Source organism: Dasypus novemcinctus, chromosome 7 (genome assembly GCF_030445035.2).
Source record: "Dasypus novemcinctus isolate mDasNov1 chromosome 7, mDasNov1.1.hap2, whole genome shotgun sequence".
NCBI classification, from domain to species: Eukaryota; Metazoa; Chordata; class Mammalia; order Cingulata; family Dasypodidae; genus Dasypus; species Dasypus novemcinctus.
Window position 1 is genome coordinate 69,616,076 of NC_080679.1, and position 22,830 is coordinate 69,638,905.

At 38.1% G+C, this 22,830-nt stretch overlaps 1 protein-coding gene and 2 pseudogenes across 6 annotated transcripts in view; all 3 read right to left on the reverse strand.

Moving 5' to 3' along the window:
* Positions 1 to 5: 5 nt before the first annotated feature.
* On the reverse strand, positions 6 to 151 carry LOC111760097 (U2 spliceosomal RNA; annotated as a pseudogene).
* Positions 152 to 8,412: 8,261 nt separating this feature from the next.
* OSBPL6 (oxysterol binding protein like 6) overlaps positions 8,413 to 22,830 on the reverse strand; it is a 236,892-nt gene continuing 222,474 nt past the window's right edge. For all 6 annotated transcript variants that reach the window (XM_058300587.1, XM_058300586.1, XM_058300583.1 and 3 more), the window contains 10 exons: positions 22,190 to 22,277; positions 21,436 to 21,689; positions 20,397 to 20,534; positions 19,986 to 20,049; positions 18,665 to 18,743; positions 17,017 to 17,161; positions 14,394 to 14,538; positions 12,577 to 12,703; positions 10,202 to 10,324; positions 8,413 to 9,344 (listed from right to left, as the gene is read on the reverse strand). In XM_058300587.1, the coding sequence (XP_058156570.1) occupies positions 9,236 to 9,344; positions 10,202 to 10,324; positions 12,577 to 12,703; positions 14,394 to 14,538; positions 17,017 to 17,161; positions 18,665 to 18,743; positions 19,986 to 20,049; positions 20,397 to 20,534; positions 21,436 to 21,689; positions 22,190 to 22,277 (1,272 nt within the window). In that variant the 3' untranslated portion in view covers positions 8,413 to 9,235. The remainder of the gene's footprint in view (positions 9,345 to 10,201; positions 10,325 to 12,576; positions 12,704 to 14,393; positions 14,539 to 17,016; positions 17,162 to 18,664; positions 18,744 to 19,985; positions 20,050 to 20,396; positions 20,535 to 21,435; positions 21,690 to 22,189; positions 22,278 to 22,830) is intronic.
* Positions 10,715 to 10,899, reverse strand: LOC111760099 (small nucleolar RNA U3; annotated as a pseudogene).

The window sequence follows — 22,830 nt, forward strand, 5'->3', positions numbered from 1 at the left end:
TATTAAGAAAGCATACAATTCATCCAAAGTGTACAATCAATGATATTTGGTATAATCACAGGGAGTTGTGCATTCATCACTTCATTATTAGAGCATTTTCATTATTTCAATAATACTACACTTGATCTTAGCCAAAAGGCTGAGAAGTGATTCATTATTTCAATAATATAATAATAAACAAAAACCAGACAAACAAAAAAACAAACAAGAAAATTCTTCACTTCTCAATCTCTATGCTTCCAATGCCATACACAGGTTGGTATTTCTGGCTCTTCTTGCGCATTTATTTATTTATTTTTAAGCAGTTTGATTGAGATATATTCACATACCATATGATCTATTTGAAGTATATAATCAATGGCTTTTAGTATAATTGCAATGTTGTGCATTCATCACCACTAAAGATTTCAGCACAATTTCATTACTCCATAAAGAAAACCCCACACCTCTTAGCTGTAACCTCTCAATTCCTCTATCCTTCCCTAGCTTTACATAATCTTTATAAACTGATTTATATTCACATTTTATATAAATGGAATCATAGACTATATATTGAATACTTTGTGTCTAGTTTCTTTTACTTAGCATAATTTTTTGTGTCTAATGTTAACATCTTGTAGTATTAACATATTAATTCAGTTTCAAAGAAAAATAGTCTTATATATGCAATTTTACTCATATTCATATTTCACATGTGGTATTACTACACTGGACATTCCCATGTTACATTTTTTAGCTTTTATTCATTTCCAAACACCTATCCTTTTCACCAATTCTGTACAGGTTAACCCCGAGGTTTCCATTCTCTAATCTCATTCTGTTTTCTATTGACCCATATTCAAGTTATTAATTCCATGAGATTACACAATATATTAAGTTCATAGTAGCACAGTCATGCAGTATTTGTCCTTTTGTGTCTGGATTGCTTCACTCAACATAACGTTCTCCAGGTTCATCCATGTTGTCATGTTTTATGACTTCATTTCTTCTTACAGTTGCATAGTATTCCATCGTGTGAATAGGCAATTTGTTTATCCATTCATCTGCTGAAGGATACCTGGGTTGTTTTCATCTTTTGGCAATCATGAATAATGTCGCCATGAATGTTGGTGTGCAGATGTCTGTGTCACTGCTCTCAGTTCTTCTGGGTATATACCCAGTAGTGGTATTGCAAGGTTATGTAGCAAATCTATATTCAACTTCCTTATGAACAGCCAAACAATCCTCCACAGAGGCTGTGTCCTTCTCTCTTCCCTCTCCTGGGGAGGTGGGTCCCTGGGGCCCCTTTATCTGTACTGCTGGCTCTCAAGGTCTGAGAATTCAAAAGTGTTTATAGGGTGGGGGAGGATGTCAGCAGCTGTGTCCAGCCTTCCCTGGTGTCCTAAACCCTAGATTTTTTTCCAGGGCATTTTTTCCTGTCTTCATTCCTGTCTTTCTAGTCTGCCATCTTCCCCAGAAGTCTGCTATCTATCTATCTATCATCTATCTATCTATCTATCTATCTATCTATCTATCTATCTATCTATCTATCTATCTATCTATCTATCTATCTATCTATCATATACCTATCTACCTTGAGGTACTGGGAGCTGGGAATTAAACCCAGGACCTCATGTGTGGGAAGCCGGTGCTCAACCACTGAGCCACATTGGCTTCCCTGCGTTGGTTTTTTCATTTGTTCTGCTTCTCTTTTTTCTTTTCAGGAGGCACTGGAAACTGAACTCAGGATCTCCCATGTGGGAGGCAGGCACTCAACCGCTCGAGCCGCATCTGCTTCCTGCTATTTATTTTTAATTTGCGTCCCAGTTACTTTACTACATGCCACAAAGGGGGGGAGGGGAGCATTTCTTTGGCATTTCAAGTTCTTAACTCAGTCTCTCTCTTATCTTCCTTCCCTTCCTCCAAGTTAAGAACCTCTGGTGTATATACAGAGAAGGACTCAGGGAAACAACACTTCCTTGTGCTCTCATCACCCACCTCAACACTACCTGCAGGAAGTGACGTTACAAGGCCCTCACATTTCTAGTGATTAGTGTCAGGATGAGGCCCTGCATGCCCCCATAAATGGACCACAGTGGACCAGGCTGCTGAAAGGCCCCAGGACATACATACACATAACACATTCCAACAGCATGGAAATAGGTCGACTACTGGTGTTTGTTTTAGAAGAAACCAGTTTCTCAATTCTAGTGACTCGAAGTCTAGTAGATTGCTTTCTTTGACACTCCCACTACACCTTTTTAAGTTAGAGACTTGGAGGTCAAGTACTTTCACAAGAAACGATAGAAAGTACTGCCCATGAAAACTCTTTCCGAAGGGAGAACTATGGGGTAAGTGTAATTAATCTCTAGGACTTTTCCTGAATGGCCAGGGACGGGAAAAACTCTGACCTGAGAGGCCCTGACGTCCATGCAGTCTTTAAATGTATGGCTAACAGCTTTCCTCCCATCCCTTAGGAAGAAGTGGAAAACTGAAGCCAGTTTTTTAAGTCTTTTCATGTAAATAAGTTCCAAAATAAGGTCCTGTGTTGTAGTATTTGATTTCAATATATGATTACTATAGCTATATGAAAAAGAGCTAGAAATGTAGTTAGAAGCAGCACCTGATCTTTTTATCCTGTTTGATTCTCCTGCTGGAAATAAAAATATTTACTAATTTTGTGGAAAGCTCCTCAGGATGTACCATACACACAAAAACTCAAATCCCTTTATATAATTTATTTAAAATTTATTTTTCCTGTGCTCTTACAAATGTAACATTCTTGTATACAACATTCATTGAAGAGGCACAATTCTTATTTTGAGGTGGCGCAGATTAGACTTTTTTTTCAGCAAGTAATCTTTCATTAGGAAATTTAACTACAAGTTGCTTTTCTGTAAAAAAAAAGTTGCCTAAAATTTATTTTTTCTATCTCAAAATGATCATATGCAAACTAATAGTACATGGACTACTGCCTTTACATCTTTAATAATAAGCACAGCAATTTCACAGTGTTTTTATTTAAAAAATGATTTTCAGGGAGCCGACTTGGATAAAGGATTTGTTGCTGTACCTCACTACGAAGTCATGAATCAGGTGATCATGTGTGTGCTTTGCCACAGAATTTCCCTGCAGGCTTCCCTCCCAGCCAGGATACCACCAGCTGACTTAAAACTCTCCTTGCAGTTTGCAGATGCAGCCAAGTTCCAAGAGGGAATGGAAGGTGGGGCAGGGGGCATGGAGAGATGGGGGGACAATTATAAGAACCAATGATACTCAGGTGATAAGAAAGGCTAGCTGAAGAATCAAAAGCTAATTAGAGCTCACAGGTCATGGAGCTCTAATTCGCTTTTGGTTCTTCATCTAGCCTTTCTTACCACCTGAGTATCATTCAAACAACACCTGAGGTTGGCTTGAGTGGGCGTTTAGGCACATACTCAGTCACCAGGATTCTGCTCTGCCTCAAAGTTCATGGGGCAGAGGGTCCTTGTTAAAATGTGGATTCGGTCCACAACCTAGACCTCCTCAATCAGAAACTGCTGCGAACCGATAGCCAAGATGACACCTGTGGATCCACCTGGGGTCCATCCATAAGTCCCAGGGGCATGACACCCCCTTCCCACTGAGAACCTACTTCTTTTCTTTCCCAGATACCCATGTTTATTTTTTATTCATTCTTGCCTTTCTCTTCGTTACCTTTTATGTCAGCCACACTGTATTTGATAATCTCTTGAAAGTTTCGACTTTTGAGGAACAGGTTTTTGGGGTTAGGATAAAAGGAATAAACTTTCAACTTGCACAGTTGTCAACAGTGGGAAGTCCATTGGACTCAGGACACTCCATTTCCATTTGTTAGCTATTTTGTTTCCAGATGGAGAATGAGGACTTGGTAAGCTATGGGAAAGCAGCCTTCCTGAACATGGGAAGTTTAAAATGTTTGTGACACAGAGGTGGACTGTAACAGCTCAGTAGAGGCTCCTTCCCTGATAAACACCGTCAAAGGGGCATCATTTCAAGAGCAGTCTTTCTGGATCCCCACGGCTTCGTCAGTGATTTTTTTCATTACAGACAAGCAAGAAACATTTCTCAGGGCTTCCTTGGCACTGTCGCCAAGTTCAGTGTTATGCAATTATTTTGGACTTCCTAAGGCTGGAAATTCATCAGGGGAGTGGTGTGGGAGGAGTTTGCAGGCACACCATCTACCCATATACACGGCTTTCTAGAAAAAACCCCATATGCAATAAAGGCAACAAAATATGCGGACTTGAAAAAATAACTAATGTATAATAATAAAAGCAGGCCAATCATTGCCCAGGGGTGGGGAATGAGGGGAGGCAGGAGGAAACTTTGGGGGTGACATTTATGTTCACCATTGTGATTGTGCTGATGGTGTCATGGGGGTACACATGCATCAACTGTGTCAAACAGTACACTTACAATATGTGCAATTTTTTCTATGTCAAATATACCTCCATAAACTCGGGAAAAGCATGAAATGACTGAAAAAAAATTTCTAGCAATCTCTTTACTTCCTAAAGAAAGTGGATGAGGAAATATACAAAGGATTAAAGGGGGAGGGGTGGAGAAGGGATAGCTTTGTGTTACTTTCTCCTTAACAGTATTAAGAAGTTCAGTTGCTTACCCTATTAACTAAAAACTGCGAGAAGAAATAGGTAGAACTCAAACAGGATTAAACCTTGTTTCCTGAAACCTCAATATCCTTCTCTCCATTGTTGCCCTAACTTATAAATATTCAGAAAGAAAGGTATTACTAGAAAACCCAATTTGCATTCTCATTTTGTTTTCTCCCCACCAATCTGGAGTTATCAAGGTCACAAATAATATGTAATTATGGAGAAATTTTTAATTCTTGAAAATTTAACAGTGTTTCACAGGAGGCTAAGTGCTGTGGTTCCAATATTGCCATCACTCTACCACTGTGTACTGCACAAATACTGTGGGTTTTATAAACAATTAATGACAGTGAAAAGCATAGATGTGTGTATCCCTACCCGGCATAATGTTAGAACCGGGAGGTTGGAGAAAAAGAATCAAGTCAGATCACTGGTTCTGGAAAAGAAAAGGATGCATAGCACTGGCAGGTAATCTCTTTGCCACCTCAGTCAACTGCAGCGGCAACTTAATACCACAGGTTTCATTTGCTTAAGAAGTGGGGCATGATGCTTCATCACAGCATTTTAAAGGCATTCATTCTTCTTTAGAACTTGCCTTAAAAGAACTGAAGCTAAACCTTTCTTAACCAATGTTTTTCTCTAATGGTGAAGGCTGCTAAAAAAGGTCTAAGAACTCAGAAATGAATGTATGCTCTTACAATTACGCAGTAAAAGTTAAACAAAGTCAGGGCCAGTTTAACAGAATGATTGATGCAATGTACTGTTTAAACTTATTGATTTTATAAAAGAAATTCAATGAAAAGATTAAGATCTAATTCTAGTTTTGATAAGCTGTACTTCTAAATGACTGGGAAGTTTTTAAAAAAAATCACACTGATCCTAGCTCCAATTACACTTTTTCCCATCTTTCCTTCAAAAGAACATTTCTAGAGCATGAAATAGATTCATAATTGTTTAACTGGATATATTTTATATATCCTGAACATAATGGCTCCCATAGAAATCAACTAATATTTTGTACACACCCTTTATTTACTGTGCCACATTCATAATATACTGACTCATGCCAAGTGCAGAAACATTTGTCACACCCCCTGTTGTGTGAGGAGCTCTGCTCCCACAAACACTTCATTATTTAGCATGACAGAGAATGAGATTAGACAAGATGGCTAATTAAAATTCATAAGAACAAAAATGTACTTTAGATTATGATTTTAAACTCTTTTCCAGCCACAGCGTAATCAGTACTAAGCCAAACAGTTTTATCAGGGTTTCCTCTTTGACTTCCCCCACCACTACTCTGCGGGCAGGATCTAGTGACTGGGCAGTTTAAGAGCTAAAAGGTATGGAGCCAAAATAATCGAGAGAAGCAAAAGGCTTGGAAAACCCACAACCTGGCATCCTTTGTATTGAAAATTCATTGGTTTCTCTCAATCAAGAAAATAACATTTAAGTTTTTTATGTTACATATTAATTGATACGTACCATTCAAAGATACCGCAAATGAAGTTCATTATTAGAATTCCCTGGAATGGATGGGGTATTTAAAAATAATCCATGAAAAATAATTACTTAATTTAAAAAAGCATGAAAACAGCAGCAAAATCTGAGAGTAAATTTGCACCCTGGGTGGCAGCACAAAGAATGAAAATAATGAGTTTCTGGTCTGCCTCCATGCATGCTGGCTGCACCACTGATGTGCTCTAACCACATCCACAGGATCACTGTCATTTATTACTGCTTTCCTTAATGACCAGCTCACATGAGATGATGGAGCTTATGAGTAAATCCCAAGGGAATTATAAAGACATATTAAGTTCTACTCTATCCTAGGATAAGGGAAAAAAATAAGAGCCCCTAAAATGAAAAGGATAAAAAGTTCTAATAAATCAGGTTTTATAAACAGACCGATCTACTATTTATACTACCCTTTTGCTGTGTAAACTTAGTCTCAAAAGCCTAAATATTATGCAGATAAAAACTTCAAACACAGTAAGTCCCCCAATTCTATAAATTGCCATGCCAATAATGCATTAAAAGAAATGGGATAGGGAACAGGTGGAGCTCAGTGGCTGAGCACCTGCTTCATATGTGTGAGGTCTGGAGTTCAATCCCAGTACCGCCAAAAAAAAAGGAAGCAGGAAAAAAAGAAATGGGGTGAAGATGAGGCCATTGCACCATCATGAGAGTATCTAATGGAAGAGTGAATTGGGTATTATAGGAGTATTGTCTAAAATGTCATTGATCATTTGAAATGGAAGTCTGAATCTTGAAAGACAGTCTAAATATTGAATATTATAAAGTGAGGTGATTTTAATTACTTGTACTTTTTTTTTCTCATTCTTATCTTTAAATCTAATCAGATTTTAGGTTAGCCCTTACAGCATTCACCTGCCTAATTTGTATAATCTAGAAAGGTCCTTTCTAATATTTATCTTTTTTTCGATTATGACCCCAAAGTTAAGTACAGAGCTTGCTTCCCTGATGGGCCCTGGGTCCTCTCCCAGCTCCCAGACTTACATTATACCCATCAGTCACCTGATGCGCATCTTCCTACTTCTCTACCTGTAATACCTTTACTTTGCAGAATCCTTTCCTTACATTTAAGCTAAATATTTCGAGGATGTTCAGGGAAGTATTAGTAAGTACAGACAGGAACCTCCTTAACTAGTATTTAAAGCTTTACCTCCCATGGAGAAGAGACTACTATAAGAAAGTCAGTAAGATTCTACCTAGATTCTAATGAAAATTAAAGGCATGTATCTCAGGATAAGGATGAAAAGATGTTAAGGCGAATGGGCAGAAAAAATTCAATTAACAAGGGAAAAGTTTTACTACCATGGGACAAGCCACCTAGAGATTTAAATGGAAATGAAAGGAATTGTGAAGTATAGGAAGGGTGTTGCTTAAGCACAGCACTTGGATTAGGGAATTTACTATAGGAGGAAATTCCAGTATAAAGCAACACATATGGTCTCAGATGAAAGGAGGGATGGATTTTAGAATAAATAAAATATTGCTTCACTTAGTGAAGCTAGAGTTTCCCTTATGTCATCAGCAGTTTTTTCTTTTACAGTGTATTCACCATTATTAGGAATGCTTTGCAAAGGAGAGATAACATTAAAATCAACACCTCATAAAACGTAAAATGTCAGTAGCCTTATCATCAGAATTCAACATAACAAAGTCTGATAGTAAGAATTCAAGAATAAAAATCTAACTAAGAATAAAATATATGTAATTTTATAATTCTCTAGGAAACCTCTAAAGAGATTTTTATTTTAATACAGGCATTTTTATAGTCATCTACGTGCAGAAACTTAGGGATACTGATGCAAGGTACCTACAAAAGCCTGTGTATATTAGTGGAGGAAAAAACAAATGCTCAAGTATGGAAAACACATTTCTGCCCCACTTTCTTGGGATGGTAAATATATAGCTTAAGTTTTCTGTCTCTGCCAATATAGCAAGGTAAACGTTTACTATGTGGCCATGTATCATACAGAATCATTTGATGAAAATATGAAATATGGTTTTGCATAGAACCCACTTAAACAACACAAATAAGCTCCTAGCATTCTTGCTTATGTTCCCAGTGGAACGCGACTAGTGCCACCAAGTCAGGCACGTTTGGGCATGGGAGAGAGATGTGGGTTACACTGTGCTTCACACAAAAACAGTTCTGAGCCCACACAGGAATTCCATATGCTTTTCATGATTTCCTTCTGAGGTTTTAACACTGATGCCAAGTGTTCAAATTAAATACAGATTTTGCCAAATAACAGGGCACACTGTGAGGTTACGTCGAAGAGGGATGGTTTATTATCTCGACGCAGGACAAGAACTTAACAAGCAACATGAATACAGAGATCTCTTTAGTCACACCTTTTCGCCTTTTAGGTATACGATATAGCAACCAACTTATCAAAGTAAAGCACGTGTTGTTTACTTTTAAAAAAATCCATTTAAGTTAGCCTCATAATTGTTCTGATTCCAGAAAGCGAATCATGCCATAATTCAAAAGAACCGTCCTTCACATAAACCTATGAGCACACATTTAAAAAATGATTTATTGTACACCTTTGCATTTCTTAAGGCATGAACAATGGCGTACAGACAGAACAGGTTCTGAGAAACATCGCGTCTTCTCTGACAAGGCCGGCACAGGCATACCACATCAAACGGACACACTTGAAGTCTGAACTGACCCACTGCTGTGGCCCAGGGACTCCTGTGAAAGAGTGATGGCGTCTCCAGACAAAGGACCAAGCCCATGGTTTCTATGTCACGTTGCTCTGAACTCTCTTTAACAGCTCTAAGCACCAGTTTTTCTTTACAAATTCTTCAGACTTTGGATTTTATATTCTGCTCCTTTTATTCTTCTTTTCGAGGAAGGTGTGGATGTTTTTAAGGAATATGGTTGCAGCAAAACAGAAAGGATCCAAAAGTGGTTAGGGGTCTTGTCTAATGCACTTCTGAAAGACCATTATAAAGATGAATAGAAAAGCAAATGGTAGGTTTCCAGTCGACCCACAAACCACGCTTAGCTATAAGAAACATAATTGTGCATAGTTATTTATTCATTCAGAGTGTGATATGTTGGCTAGTTCTATATTCCCAGTTTACCAAAGAACAGGACTGTCTACTTTACTAAACCCAGGGTCCTTTCGCAGCTCCCAGTAGGTGTCGTTAGAGACCCAGGCTTCTCTTTGATTGGCATCAATAACTTTTCTGTGAAAATATAAAAATCAACATTAGATACAAATCACATCAAGGTGACCTGGACTGGACTCCCTTCTGTAGATAAGACATGTACATTTGTAAGCAGTATTTTTTAAGCAGTATCCTATCTCCTTATTGATGATTTTAATATTTTTGACCAGAAATGAACTCATTTTGTTGTTCTAAGAGCTTCACTTGTGGAGAAAAGGAGACAACACCAGTGGCTGTAAGAGCCTCTGCAGGGGCAATGTCCAAAGAGAGCACTTTAGACATCTGAAGGGTGAGGCTGCACTTCCACCCCAGGGCTGTCGGGAAACGGCAACGATAAAGGATGGAGGTTATTCTCAACTTATCTTCTGGCTCTGGAGGGCAACAGATGGATTTGGAAACTACAGATTAATTTGTGTGTATATATATATATAATCCTATAATAAACGCCCATTATCACACCACAGTGAGACCAACTCTCATCAGACACAAGCTGTGTGAAGCAACATAAAATAACTACTAACCAAGCCGGAGGGCATGGTGGGCAGTGGGGCCCAGTGGGTCTTTGGTGAGGGAGTGGAAACAAGTTTCCTTCATTCTAACGGTGCAGCTGGAGCACAGAGTATTCCGGGCAAGACCCTCACTCTCTTGTGCTGCCCAGATAAGAGCTATGCTGGAAAATTTATGTTTATGTTACTAACTTTTCACTACTACCATTTGCCAAAAGCAGTTACCAAAATCAGTCATAACACTAAGAAAGTTTCTACCTTTAAGTTTTCTGGACACTAAACTATCTCCAGTTTTTCTTTTTCTTTTCAACTAGAGATTCCCATTGTTCAAGGCAACATGAACTTGGCTATGGGGGTGAAGTGGCTTACTTAAAAAATTTTGGTATATGTTCAAGGTTGTTTTCTTCCATGTATCGTCTTCGAGACCTCTGGAGTTCCTCGACCCTTTGCTTCTCTGCTGCCGCAGCTTCTAAATTTCCTTCTTCCAAAAACCTAAGGAGAGAGCAGTTAATCTTTTAATATCTTATCCTTTTTTCTGGGGGGCAAAAATCTCATTTGCACAAAATTACATCCGGGTTGCTATGAGTGCCCTGCAGTGGGTAGTAACTCTGCTGATTTGTGCAGCCTCTGTTGTCCATCAGTTCACGAGTTCCCTGCCTCCTATGGGAGTGGGATGAATTACTGGGAGAGCAGACTAAGGACAGGATAGAGAGGCTTGGTCCTTGAAGCCTTGTCAGTGCCACATGGGGCTCTACAGCTGAGAGTCCAGGATGGCTGGAGTCCAGGGCTAGAACCAGAAGTCACGCGTTGTATTCCTTATGTTACAAAAAAGCACTTGTTAAAGGCCATATAATGGAAGACAGTCACTGGCTTCCTTCACCTACTTTGAGCGTTTTATTTTTCCTTTTAAAGATCATCAATCGCAAATGGCAGTTGCAACACCAAGAGCTGGCTTCACAGGAAAGAACACTGCACCTCCCCCCTGTGACTTCCGGCGTGCTACACGTTCAGAGAACCTTCTCTAGTAACAAACAATAGAAATGATCTCTGCATTGACGTGGAGGCAGTGGCCTCCGGAGGTTCTGAGGGGAGGGAGAGGGAAAAATAGGTGTAATATGGGGGCATTTCTGGGACACTGAAATTGTCCTGAATGACGTTACAATGGCAGATACAGGCCGCTGTATATCTTGTCATAACTTAAAAAATTGTACGAGAGAGAGTTTAAACTACAATGTAAACTATAATCCACACTTAGTGGCAATGCTCCAATGTGTTCATCATTTGTAACAAATGTACTACACTAATGAAGGATGTTGTTAATGTGGGAAAGTGGTTTGAGAGGGGTAGGGAGTGTGACATATGGGAATTCCCTACATTTTTTTGTAACATTTATTTAAACTGAGCATCTTTTAAAAAATTTTTAAAAATTGTTTTGCCAACTACAAAAAGACAAAAAAAAGAAGAAATGATCCCTGAAAGTACAGTTTTCTTTCATCTACTTTTAGAATAGATTGAAAGAGAAGGAGCTTTGCTGTTTATTGGAGAGAATAAGACGGATTTAAAAAAAGAAAAGGTAACAGTTGGGGAAAATTACAAAAGGCCAAAGAGTAAGAAATGAATAGCAAAGGAAGTTCAGGAAAAGAATATTGAAATAAAACTGAAAAGAAAAAGATTTCTTTTTCAAAAACTGAAAAAAAAAATCACCAAATGGTGATTGGCAAATATTAAAATTTCAAAATGACAGCAAAGAATAGCGAAATAATAAAAACACATTATACAGGAAGTTGGTTGATAAATTTAAATGTCAGTGAGAGTGCATGTTCTAAAGAGCAGGAAAATGTAAGAGAACTGAATAATAGAACATTGAACACTGAAAACATTTTGGCAGAGGACAAAACCATTAATACACTGGAAACAGAAAACTGATCTTAAATGGAATTTACATGGCAAATAGAATTTTAGGAAAGAGTAAAATTAATTCATTAGGAATGGAAATGTACGATATCATACTGCATCCATGCTGTGTAGCAGTGCTCCAAAATGTATTCATCAAATGCAACGAATGTATCACAGTAATGAAAGAAGTTGATGGTGTGGGAAAAGTGGGGGGTGTGGGGAGTACGGCATATGGGAACCTCCTTTATCTTTTAATGTAGCATTTTGTGTGATCTACGTATCTTTTAGAAAGAAATTAAAAATATATTTTAAAAAGGATATCAGTGCAGAACTATATAAGAATAATAAAAAATAATAACCTCAAGGTATTAAAGGTACTATATTTTGAATACATCTTATATCCTGTGGGATCAAAATAATGTTAGGCAAGTTCCAGACTTTTATTCAAAGCACTTTTATGTGCCCCTGGCACTTTAAAACTTTTATTTAGTTTAAGACACCTGATGTTACAGAGCAGAAGATAAAAAACACTGGGGGAGGAGCAATATTGTATTTACTGGAGAGACAGTTCATGAATTTGCAGACCCTTGGTAATATTTTGGGGGGAGATAAAGCTTCTTGTTAAAAAACTTCTGTGTTATCTTCTGTGGCAAACTGTTTTCAGTTGAGGTAATTTTCCATTAAGATTACCCTATCAATGCTGCTTTACCTAGAATAGGGCCTCAAAACTGCTAAATAAATAAGGGAAAGAATGCATGAATAAATGATGGTAGAGAAGATAAGTCTCAATGACTTCTGTTATGCCATGCCATGATCCTGCAATACATCCACATCACCCCCATCTTTACCTCTGATCTGGTCGGAATCGTGCATCTGTTGGTGGAAGGAGATCTTTTAGCACAGGATCTAACTCATTGAGTTCAATAGCAAATCTCGTGAAGCCGTAGTAGAGCTCATGGTTGGTTGGCATGGACCCTAGAAGGAGGCCAATGTACAACTGCTGAGAGGGGAACAGGCTTACAGGTACCTTGCAGAGCTGGCTCGCCCCTGCGCTTCATTGATACCCATACTATTATCAAATACATATAGTTATAAACACTAGATTATTGAATTTTTTCAACTGAACTTAGTTGGTTATATTTTCTTAGGTGGAGATTTTTATGTTGATTATCAGAACATTTTACATTTTCACATATTTAATAATAAAATCCAGTTTTTGAAATAAAACTTCACATCCATGGTAGTCTTCATTGGCTAAACTATACCATAATTTTTCTTTCAAAAAGTTCAATTAGTGGGAGGTGTGGGGGTATGGTGTATGGGAGGGTATCTCCTATATTTTTGATTTAACATTTATGTAAACTAAAGCTCCTTTAAAAATAAAGGAAAAAAATTCAATTGGTTTACTAAATGCAGGGCTGATTAACTACGAACATGATTTTACCATAAACATTTATTTCTTTTTAGAAAAGAAAAGCTTGGGAACTAAATATTTACTGGTACTTTTTAACTAAACTCCTTGAAGGTAGGATGTATGCCAAGCTTCTAGAACAAAGCCTGATGCATAGTCAGTACACATAAATAGTTGCTAAATGATTGAATGACCCACTCTACTAGCAGGGAATTTAAATGCTCATTGATGTCTCTTTGGAAGAAATCAACAACTAATTTTAAAGTTAGGGATTAACAGACAAAATTCCAATGAAAATAACGTGTCATGTGGAGTCCTGTTCATTCATACTTGATAATCAATTATATGCTGGCATATTACCCAAACTCTTTTGATATCTTGTAATAAATGTCAGCATATTGCAGTTTTTTGCTGCTCAAGTGAAAAGATGACTTATTCTGGTGAGTTACTGAATTTGTGGATTATAGATGTTCACAGGTTTTCCTTTGTTTTATTAAAACAGAGAATAAATAAGTTACATAAGGATTTAAGTTTATTTATGTCAATTATCTAAATTGTTTAATAAATATACCTACCTTTTGAAACGAAGGCATTACATTTAGCATGATTTTACATGAAATTAAATCTCTAACATGTGGTTAGAGATTTGGCCTCAGTTTTACATCTCCTTCCTCTCAAATATCAAATATTGGGGCTTTATGTTAAATATATTGCCTTTAAGTATATACATTGTTCTTATTTTTAAAATTTTTATTATGGTAAATGTATATAACATGAAGTTTCCCATTTAATCATTTTTAAGTGTACAATTACACTCATGTTGTGCTATTATCACCACCATCCATTTCCAAACTTTTTCATGGCCCAAACTGAAACTCTGTACCTATTAAGTAATAGCTTCCCATTCCACCCTCCTTCAGTCCCTGGTAACTTCTAATCTACTTTCTGTCCATGTGAATTTGTTAATTATAGATATTTCATTTTAGTGGAGTCATACAATATTTGTCCTCATGTGTCTGGCTTGTTTCATTCAGCATGTCTTTAAGATTCACCCATGTTGTAATATATTCCATTGTACGGCTATACCTCATTTTGTTTATCCATTCATCTGCAGATAGACACTTAAGGATCTATTTTAACCTCACTATTAAAAAGACATTAAAAAATATCAGATCATGCAGGGGGTGATCTGACATTCACGCCCCCTCTCTCACCCACATGCCCTCCTGAGGGGGGCCCTTGAGCCAGTCTCACCTGGCCTCCAGATGCACTTGGCAGAGGGGGCCACGCCACAGTAGAGCCCTTCGTGCCACTTCCCAAACAGCCGGTGCACCACCTTTCCCTCCTGATCCATCACAACCCCCTGGACTTCATTCACGTTAGAGTTCCAGTAATTCACCTGGAAAAAGCAACCTCCAGTTAAGACACCCATTCTCTTCAACAATGCCAATTTCTGTAACTTCCATATGGGCAATTTTCTTAACCTTGAAGTCGCTCAATCGAACCATTTTATGAACTCTGTCTCAAAATACTTTATACCAAAAGGTAGATTTAAAGTATTAGGTGACTTCAAACCTCCCCCCTCTTTATTGCAGCAAAATATACATAACTTAAAATTTGCTATTCTTCAGTGTACAATTCAGTGGCATTAAATACCTTTACAATAATGTATAACCATCACCACTATTTCTGGAACTTTTCTATCATCGCAAGAAGAAACTGAAGACCCATTAAGCAATAACTACCAATTCCCCCCTTGCCTGGTAACCTCTAAGCTACTTTCTGTCTCTATGAATTTGCCTAGTCTAGATGTCTCATGTAAATGGATCATACAATATTTATTCATTTGTGTCTGGATCATTTCAGTTAGCATGCCTTCAGGGTTCAGCCATGCTGTAGCATGTCTTAGAACAGCATTCTTTTTTTGAGGCTGAGTAAGACTCCATTGTATGTATATACTACATTTTGTTCATCCATTCATCAGCTGAGCTTGAGTTCCTGTTTCCAATTTTTTTTGGGTATATACTTAGGGATGGAATTTCTAGCTAGCTTAACTTTTAAGAAAGGGACAATCACTACTTCATGCTATAGCATAGTGGTATACAGCAGAGATGGCTTGGTTTCTTCCTAATAACTAATATTAATTTATAGGTTAGTAATTTCTTCCTCAGTTCTCCCTGTCTCAAACTCCCTCTTTGCTTATGGATTTTTAATAAATTTCAATTGGCATGCTATAGAAGTAGTTCGTGAAATAAATTTCACAGTACCTATAAACAGCTGAATTTTATTATGAGGACACTGACATGGCCCTCTTCCAGTCACGTGCCTCCTCTCGAGGTGAGAAGTCTGTGGGAACTTACCCACCCAGAGCCCATGACCCCCGTTTTCTAGATCAAGCTAAGGACCTGGATCTTAGAATTCCCTCTCCATATGGCTCTAAGCTCATTCCAGGTTGCACAGGCCTTTTCCTTGGATTCAGCCACCCAAGAGCATACTACTCACCAGTGCACCTCTTTAGCCATGAAGGGTGCTCCTGTGGTGGGTGTGTGGGCTGGTGTGTGGGAGGCCCCTGCAGGGCAGGACAGAGCCTGAGGCTGGAAGAAAGGTGGGAAAAGCAGTGGGCCGGGGCTGGCTCTCTCTGCATCACCATGAGTCCAGCACAGAGCTCCAAAGTGTGTTCTTGTGATAAAAGGAGTATTTGTCAAGGTGAAAGGATGGAGCATGGCCTAATTAACTATGAAATTAAGATTTCTCCGGAAACACTTGTTAGTGACTTTCCTTTCGAAAAGAAAAACAGTTTCTTTTATAGCTTGCAAGCTTGATTTATACATTTCAAATATTTACACAAATGGCATATGGACTTCTACTTGTCCTCTTGCCCAGGGCTCTACCGATGTTAGGGGTAGGCCTCAACTGATGCTTCTTGTAGCCTGCGTACCAGATGCACACGTTAATTTTCACCAGCTGGTCAGTGGAAATAATGACCCTGGATCTTAAGTTTTGAGCCATCTTATGGGTTTAAAAAAAAAAAGTTGAAGAATGTCTCAAGTAATTAAAACTACCATGACCTTCCAACATGGCTTTAAAAGATTTAACTACAAATATAAAATAATTGAGTTTTAAAACTCCAGTAAGTTACCTGTTTAACATATTTGAATGAGAACATGAGTTTCAAGATAGCAGAACACAAGGGCTGGGGGGTGGGGAGCTCTGTACATGAGGATGGATGGATTCCACAGCACATCTCAGCCAACAGGGAGGTGATACTGCATGTCTCAGATGAGAGAGCCCGAGCGGGCTATGGTGTTGGGGGCATTTCTATCGCTAACATCTTGTTAATAAAGTAATGCTTTTTGTTGGGCTTATTTGGATTGTAACAGTGAAGAGTGGGAGAAGCTTGGAGTGAGTGGTAGTGCTCATCTACTTGGCTGCTCTGTTCAAGTATTCTCAGACTATGATGATTGTCTTATAATTAGTTGCCTTAAATAAGATCATTTGAATATGTGGTAATCAAGCAGGAACAGAAATAGAAATACAACCAGAACACCTGCTATAGGCAAAAGGTACTTTCCGGACTTTCACTTAATGGAATACTGACTGGCTTCTCAGAAAGAAAATCGTTTCTTTTTTTCTGTTTTGAGGTGGTGATTTTTTGACCTCCACACAGGCAGAAGCCTTCATGCCTTCAGCAACTCTATCAGTTGGTTCTGCTTTTTCATTTAAATATAATTAAGGACCAAGGACATAGGGTAGGTCTAATTAAGGACCAAGGACATAGGGCAGGCCTACTTGCTGCTGTTAAAGATAATTTCTCTACCTCTTCCTCAGTAAGCGTTTTATACCCTTTTTTCCTTTCCTATCATATAATATTATTTACCTTGACAAACGTGAGTTTGCAAATGCAAACACTGCTTTTGGTATTTCTGATGGTTATTTCTCCGTAATGCTCTATCCATCTCCTTCCACTGAGGATGTTGTGTATGCACGTGGTGACCTTATTCCACACATAGTAATCTCCGTATCTGGCGATGAAGAAAGAATGTAATATTGATGACAAATCAACAAAGGTCACAAACACATTACTGTCTCTAATAATGAAATTTTGGGGGGCCAAAACTACCTTTTCCCTCATTTTCCTCTCATTTCTTCATTGGAAGCTTCTCTGTGGTCACAAGTATTTATGGCATGATCATTCATTCAAGGAACATTTATTAAGAGCTTTCTACGGGCAAGCTGCTAAAGCTCCAAAGTTGAAAATAAATACTACTAATAAAATATGATGAGGGCTGTAATAGATAGATGGACAAAGTGTTGTTAAACACAGAAGGGGGAGTCCTGATGGATATGTCTGGGATGTGGGGTGAGTGTCAAGGAAAACTTCTTAGAGGAAGTGAAGTTCAGATTAAGCTTTGGGGGATGGACACGAAGGCGCTGCAGACTGCACTGCATGGACAAAAGTCATAGAGCCTAGAGGAGCAAGATGCCACCGGGCGCCTGCCAGTGGTGTTTTAGAGGAGGGTGGGGGTGGCGGGAGGCAAGGCTGGAAAGGTGTGCTGAGGGCAGAGCAGGGCATTTACCCTGCTGGCAACAGGCATCCTGGAAGCATTCAGGCGAGAGGCATTATAGGGTGTAAGAAAGATTACACCGAGAACACTCTTTTGCATTCTGAGTTAAGAACAAAGGTGTGAATAATTCTTTAGGATGGTTAGCGTAACTAAGATGGCACAATAGAGTGAAAATTCTAGGAAGTAAGAGTATCAGAATTTCTGCCAAGGAATGCGCTTCAAAGTTGTATATAGTGAACATTTACAAATAAAATAAAATGCTTCTAAATTCCTAAAAAATAAATGATTTCATATGGTGTCGGCAGAATATACACATGGGGAAACCTTCTTTCTTCCTCACAAATTTGCAAATATTGAAAGTGTATTTTGTGGTCCTGGGGATACCTCTCTGTCCCTACATTCCTCCATATCCAATCCACCAGCAAAATCTGTTATTCACGTAGATAAAATCAAACCAACCAAAGAAACAAAAACAATCAAGTCTTTGAACTTGATTAAAAAAAAAGTTGAATTAATTTTTAAAAATTCACCATGGACAACATTGTCTAGAAAACTGTAAAAGGATTCCATCATTCTTCCTGAACAAAATAACTTTAAAATTAAAAAATAATCCTTGGATTTAATATGAACTCAAAACTGAAACTATAAATTGTGTAGAAAAGAAACAAGCAAAAAGGAGAACCTTTCTTAAAAACTGCAAACTAGCACAGTAACTGGGTCATGGCAGGTACCTGGTGTTGACTGATGAGTAAGGATGTGAATACATAAATAGGATGCTTTGACACATGCTAAAGTTCCCATTTATTTCTTTGGGGGGGGTCAATTTTCAAAACTTTGGTGAAGTTAAAGGAAACTGGGAATTCAGGGAAATGGACCCGTGGTATGTTTTAAGGTTTAAAATACCTATTTCTGATTATAAAAAGCAGAGAAGAGGCCAAAAGAAAGAGGAGGACAACCTACTTCGGAAGCATGACATTCAGAGTTCCAACAGGCAGGATTTCCATTGACTTCCCCCAGAACTTGTTTTTCCATCTGATATCTAAATGACACAGGCAGATAATAAGAAATATATACTCTATACCTAATTAATTTTTCCATAAAAATTAACTTTTGTATTGCACTTTACTTTTTGATTCTATTTAGTTAACATGACCCATTTGGTGATGGCCCAAGATAAAAAGATGAACTGTTAGCCAAAAAAAGACCCCAAAAAATGAGTACCTATATTTCTCCTTAATATAGATTCCATAATTGTTTTCAACTAATAAAACTGGAAAATCCTGGAATAACAAGTGTGTATGGATTCAACACACACACACATATAGACTGTACTGTGTTTTAATGTCCAAAAAGCAATATTTTTAAAATAAGTTTTAACTAGACAGAAATAGTTAACAGATATATCAAATATCAGATGTATAGTAAAATTAACTACAGCCTGGCCATATATCATTTATATATACAGCATGGCCACACACACACACATTTATTCTCCCTCTATAAAAGAGTTATGTGACTTTGGAGAGCAGTAAAAAAAATACCATCTCTAAATACAGATATGCAAAATTTATGAGAAAGTGGGATTAATTTAATGAACATATTCTTACACTGGTCATTAAGATAGAGACCAGGATCCAGCACTTTATCTCATAAAATGGGTTTACATTTTATTCTTGGAAACTGAGGTTTAGCTATGCAATTGTACTAACTGCATGGCCACATTTTGATGAACTAAGGGAGCTTAGTGCAACCTCCACAAAATCCTGCATCTTTGTTGTAACCAATTTAGCTGAACCATTTTGTATGAAAATGTACAAAATGATACAGCAACTTAACTGTAATTTATTGGAAAGTAAGTAATTTTCTTACTTTCCAATAAATTACAGTTAAGTTGCTGTATCATTTTGTACATTTTCATACAAAATGGTTGAGCTAAATTCACAGGAATAGAGTCATTCTATGAACAATGAAGTACCCTTCCAACTTGAAGGAACAATACATTTATACTTAATGGTCAGATTTAATTACATATATTTTTCTTTCCAAAGGGGTTTTGTAACTATTAGCTTTAGTCAAGTCTGTAATATTCTGATTAACACTGGGAATTAATTAAGCAGGAACCTCAATCCAAACCCTGACCCTCACTGAACTCAGTACCAATTACTAACGTTCTCTGAGTTTTGAAGGTAGAAATCTAAACAGAGGATGATGTATCAGGGAAACGAGAAAGTTTTTCACAGGCTATTAAATTTGATTTTGAAATTACAACTGAAATACAAACCTTGCCAAAACACAAAATTCTTTGATTCACAATGACAGGCAGAAATGGGTGGATGATGGCTAACCTGGTAATTAAAAACCAAAAAGGCAATAGATATCAGTGTTAAAATTTCCATATTGATCATTTCTACAAGATATATTGTTCACCCCAAAATAAAACATACTCAAGTCACCTATCTCTATTAGTGAGTTTCTCAAAATGCATAAATAAATTAGAACCTTTAACTTCTAAGGCTTGATGCTTAAACACAGACAACTTAAGTACTTTTGAAGGGGGTAATTAAGCAGATAAGTAACTTTTCTGTTAAATAGTATCAGAAAACATCTAAAACGGATGGTTATCAAAAGCTATTTTTGTCACCAATATGGCTTCGTACTATACAGAAACCTTACTGAGTCCAGTGGTACTTACCTGTTCTGAGAAAAATCGGAATCCCTTGTCTTCTCTAATGCATTCGTAAGTCTCTCCAAGGACAGGGTTGAATGGCTTACTTCCTGCTCTGAAATAGGTGGAGCAATATCCTGAAACTGCAAATGCAGCAATAAGAACCTGTTAAAACATTTAAGAAAGGAAAATAATATAGGAGAGACTATTTCCATGTCTGTTTGTCCTTTGTCCCTTTTTCCTCTACATTTTTTGCATGCCATATTGATGGGCACTGATTGGATGGCATTTGCTTTTTCTTGTATTTGCACAGAATCTTCATGAACCCGTGGGAAGAATATGTCACAAAGAGGTTAAACCACTCACATACGAATCAGCAGACAAAAGAGGTCATGTTTTCTTCTTTCATATATTTTATCCAATGTTACGAGTAACACTGAGTTCAAATGTCCTGAAACCCAGTTTGTAGGTTATGCTATTCACACGATCACAGCAGCATGTACAGGTGTGTAAGGTAAGAGGGCAGGTAAAGTTTCCCACAGTAGTATGGAGTAAAGCCCAGGCAAAAGATCAAACAGAAAATCACTTTCTCAGACCTAAGAGCCTGAACAAATGGGCTCTCCTGGCATTTGTGAAAAGCTGATAGATGAGGCGAGGGATGCCTCAAGCTTTTAAGAGTACGATCCCTTTACATCCTAACTTTAAAAATACTCTACACCAGGGATAAGGGACAAGGTGTGCATTCTCTAGTAAAGGTATCTGAAACTTTTTGGGCCTGCTGATTTATGCAAATGTACTGATTCCTCTCTTTCCTATGTAGTGAGAATGTTATATAAAAGCCATGCTAGCATGGGTGTGGATGTAGCTCAGTGGTTGAGTGCCTGCCCCCCACGTATGAGGTCCTGGGTTCAATCCCCTGTACCTCCTAAAAACAAATAAAGAACAAAAACAAAAAAAACCCAAAAACCATGCCTGCAAATATATCATCCTAATGAATTCTGGCTTAGACCTGGTCTAGGTTGGCAAATTCCTGAAGGGCACTACTCTGTGGCACCAAGCTCATTACCATGCGCTCGTATGGATCGTCGGTTTCTGAAGCCCTGTCCAGTAGCTCACTGTATTCAATTTCCTCGCAGAGATGCTGCAGAGTGTTGAGCGGCTCGTTTAGTTCCACAGGCATAGAGACTTTAGACAGGTCTTTACCAATGTTGTTCCTCAAGATATTCCAGAGGTTAATGTTACTGGTGTCAGGACAGGGAGCTGGCAGGCACGTTCGACGTCCATTCCGGAAGGCGCCCCCTGTCAGCTCCCCGTTCAGGACTGGATGAGGGAGAAAAATGAGAATACACTGATAGAGAACTTTGTTTTTCTGATTTCATAAAACCAAGGAGGGAAGTAACCCTTTCAAAATGATGACTGTGGTATATTTCTTACACTTTCATTACACTCCAAGAGCAAGCTGAATTATTTCAACACAAGGTTGCTAACACATGCATAAAACATCAGTGTATAGTTTTTCAAACAAGGTGTTAAATATAGTCAAACATTATTCAAGAAAATACAAGTCAAATTTAAAAAAATTAAATATATTTAAGAAGAATTCAAACTGTTGTTTGGAGCAAGAAGGAAAACTTTTTGCTCTTATCTATCTACCTAATGGATTTTTCAATCATATATCAACAGATAATGCAAATAAAAAAATTATTGAACCATAATCAGCAAATAGAACAATTAGTGAAGGGGGAAAATGAATATTCACTAAGTCACAGGAGTTGTAATTTGGCAGGTAGAGAACAACTGGAAGCTCAAACGATGCATACTTTGCCGAGAAATATTATCCGCAACACTGGTGTTGTCTTCAGATATATTATCACTCACATCACTGATGTAAGACTCATCATCTGAAGCCTAAGGAAGGAAGAGGATAGAAGGGATGAGAACTCTGGGTCAGACTTAGAAGTTCAGATAATTAAACTTTTAAAAACAACAAAATATTGTCCAAATGAGAACCAGAGGTCAAAATGTATTTAGCATATGCACAATAAACACCGGTGGGTCTAAGAGCCAGGATATAGCAAGTGTGAGAGAGCAGCCCTTGTCTTTAAGCAGTGCCCTGTCTCAGCTGGGCAGGAGGGTGCCCAGGAGAGGGGAGCAGGGCCTAAATGGGTGGGTGTCAGTACAATCGAAGTGAACATGCATGGAGCGAGACCTCCTGACTCCACCGAGACGATCAGGGACTGCCCAGAGGAAATCATACTTGAACTGGGTGCTGGAGAAAGAGTGGGCGTTTCCCAGTGGTTAGAAGGGGAGAAGTTCAGGAAAAAGGAAGCACAGGAAGAAAAAAGGGAGAAGGACACCGCGAGAGAGATATTTATTCCAAGAATGGCATAAAGTTTAGGTGGCTGTGACAAAAGTAGGGAGAATAAGAAGAGGGTCTGAATGCAAAGGTTTTTTACGCTGA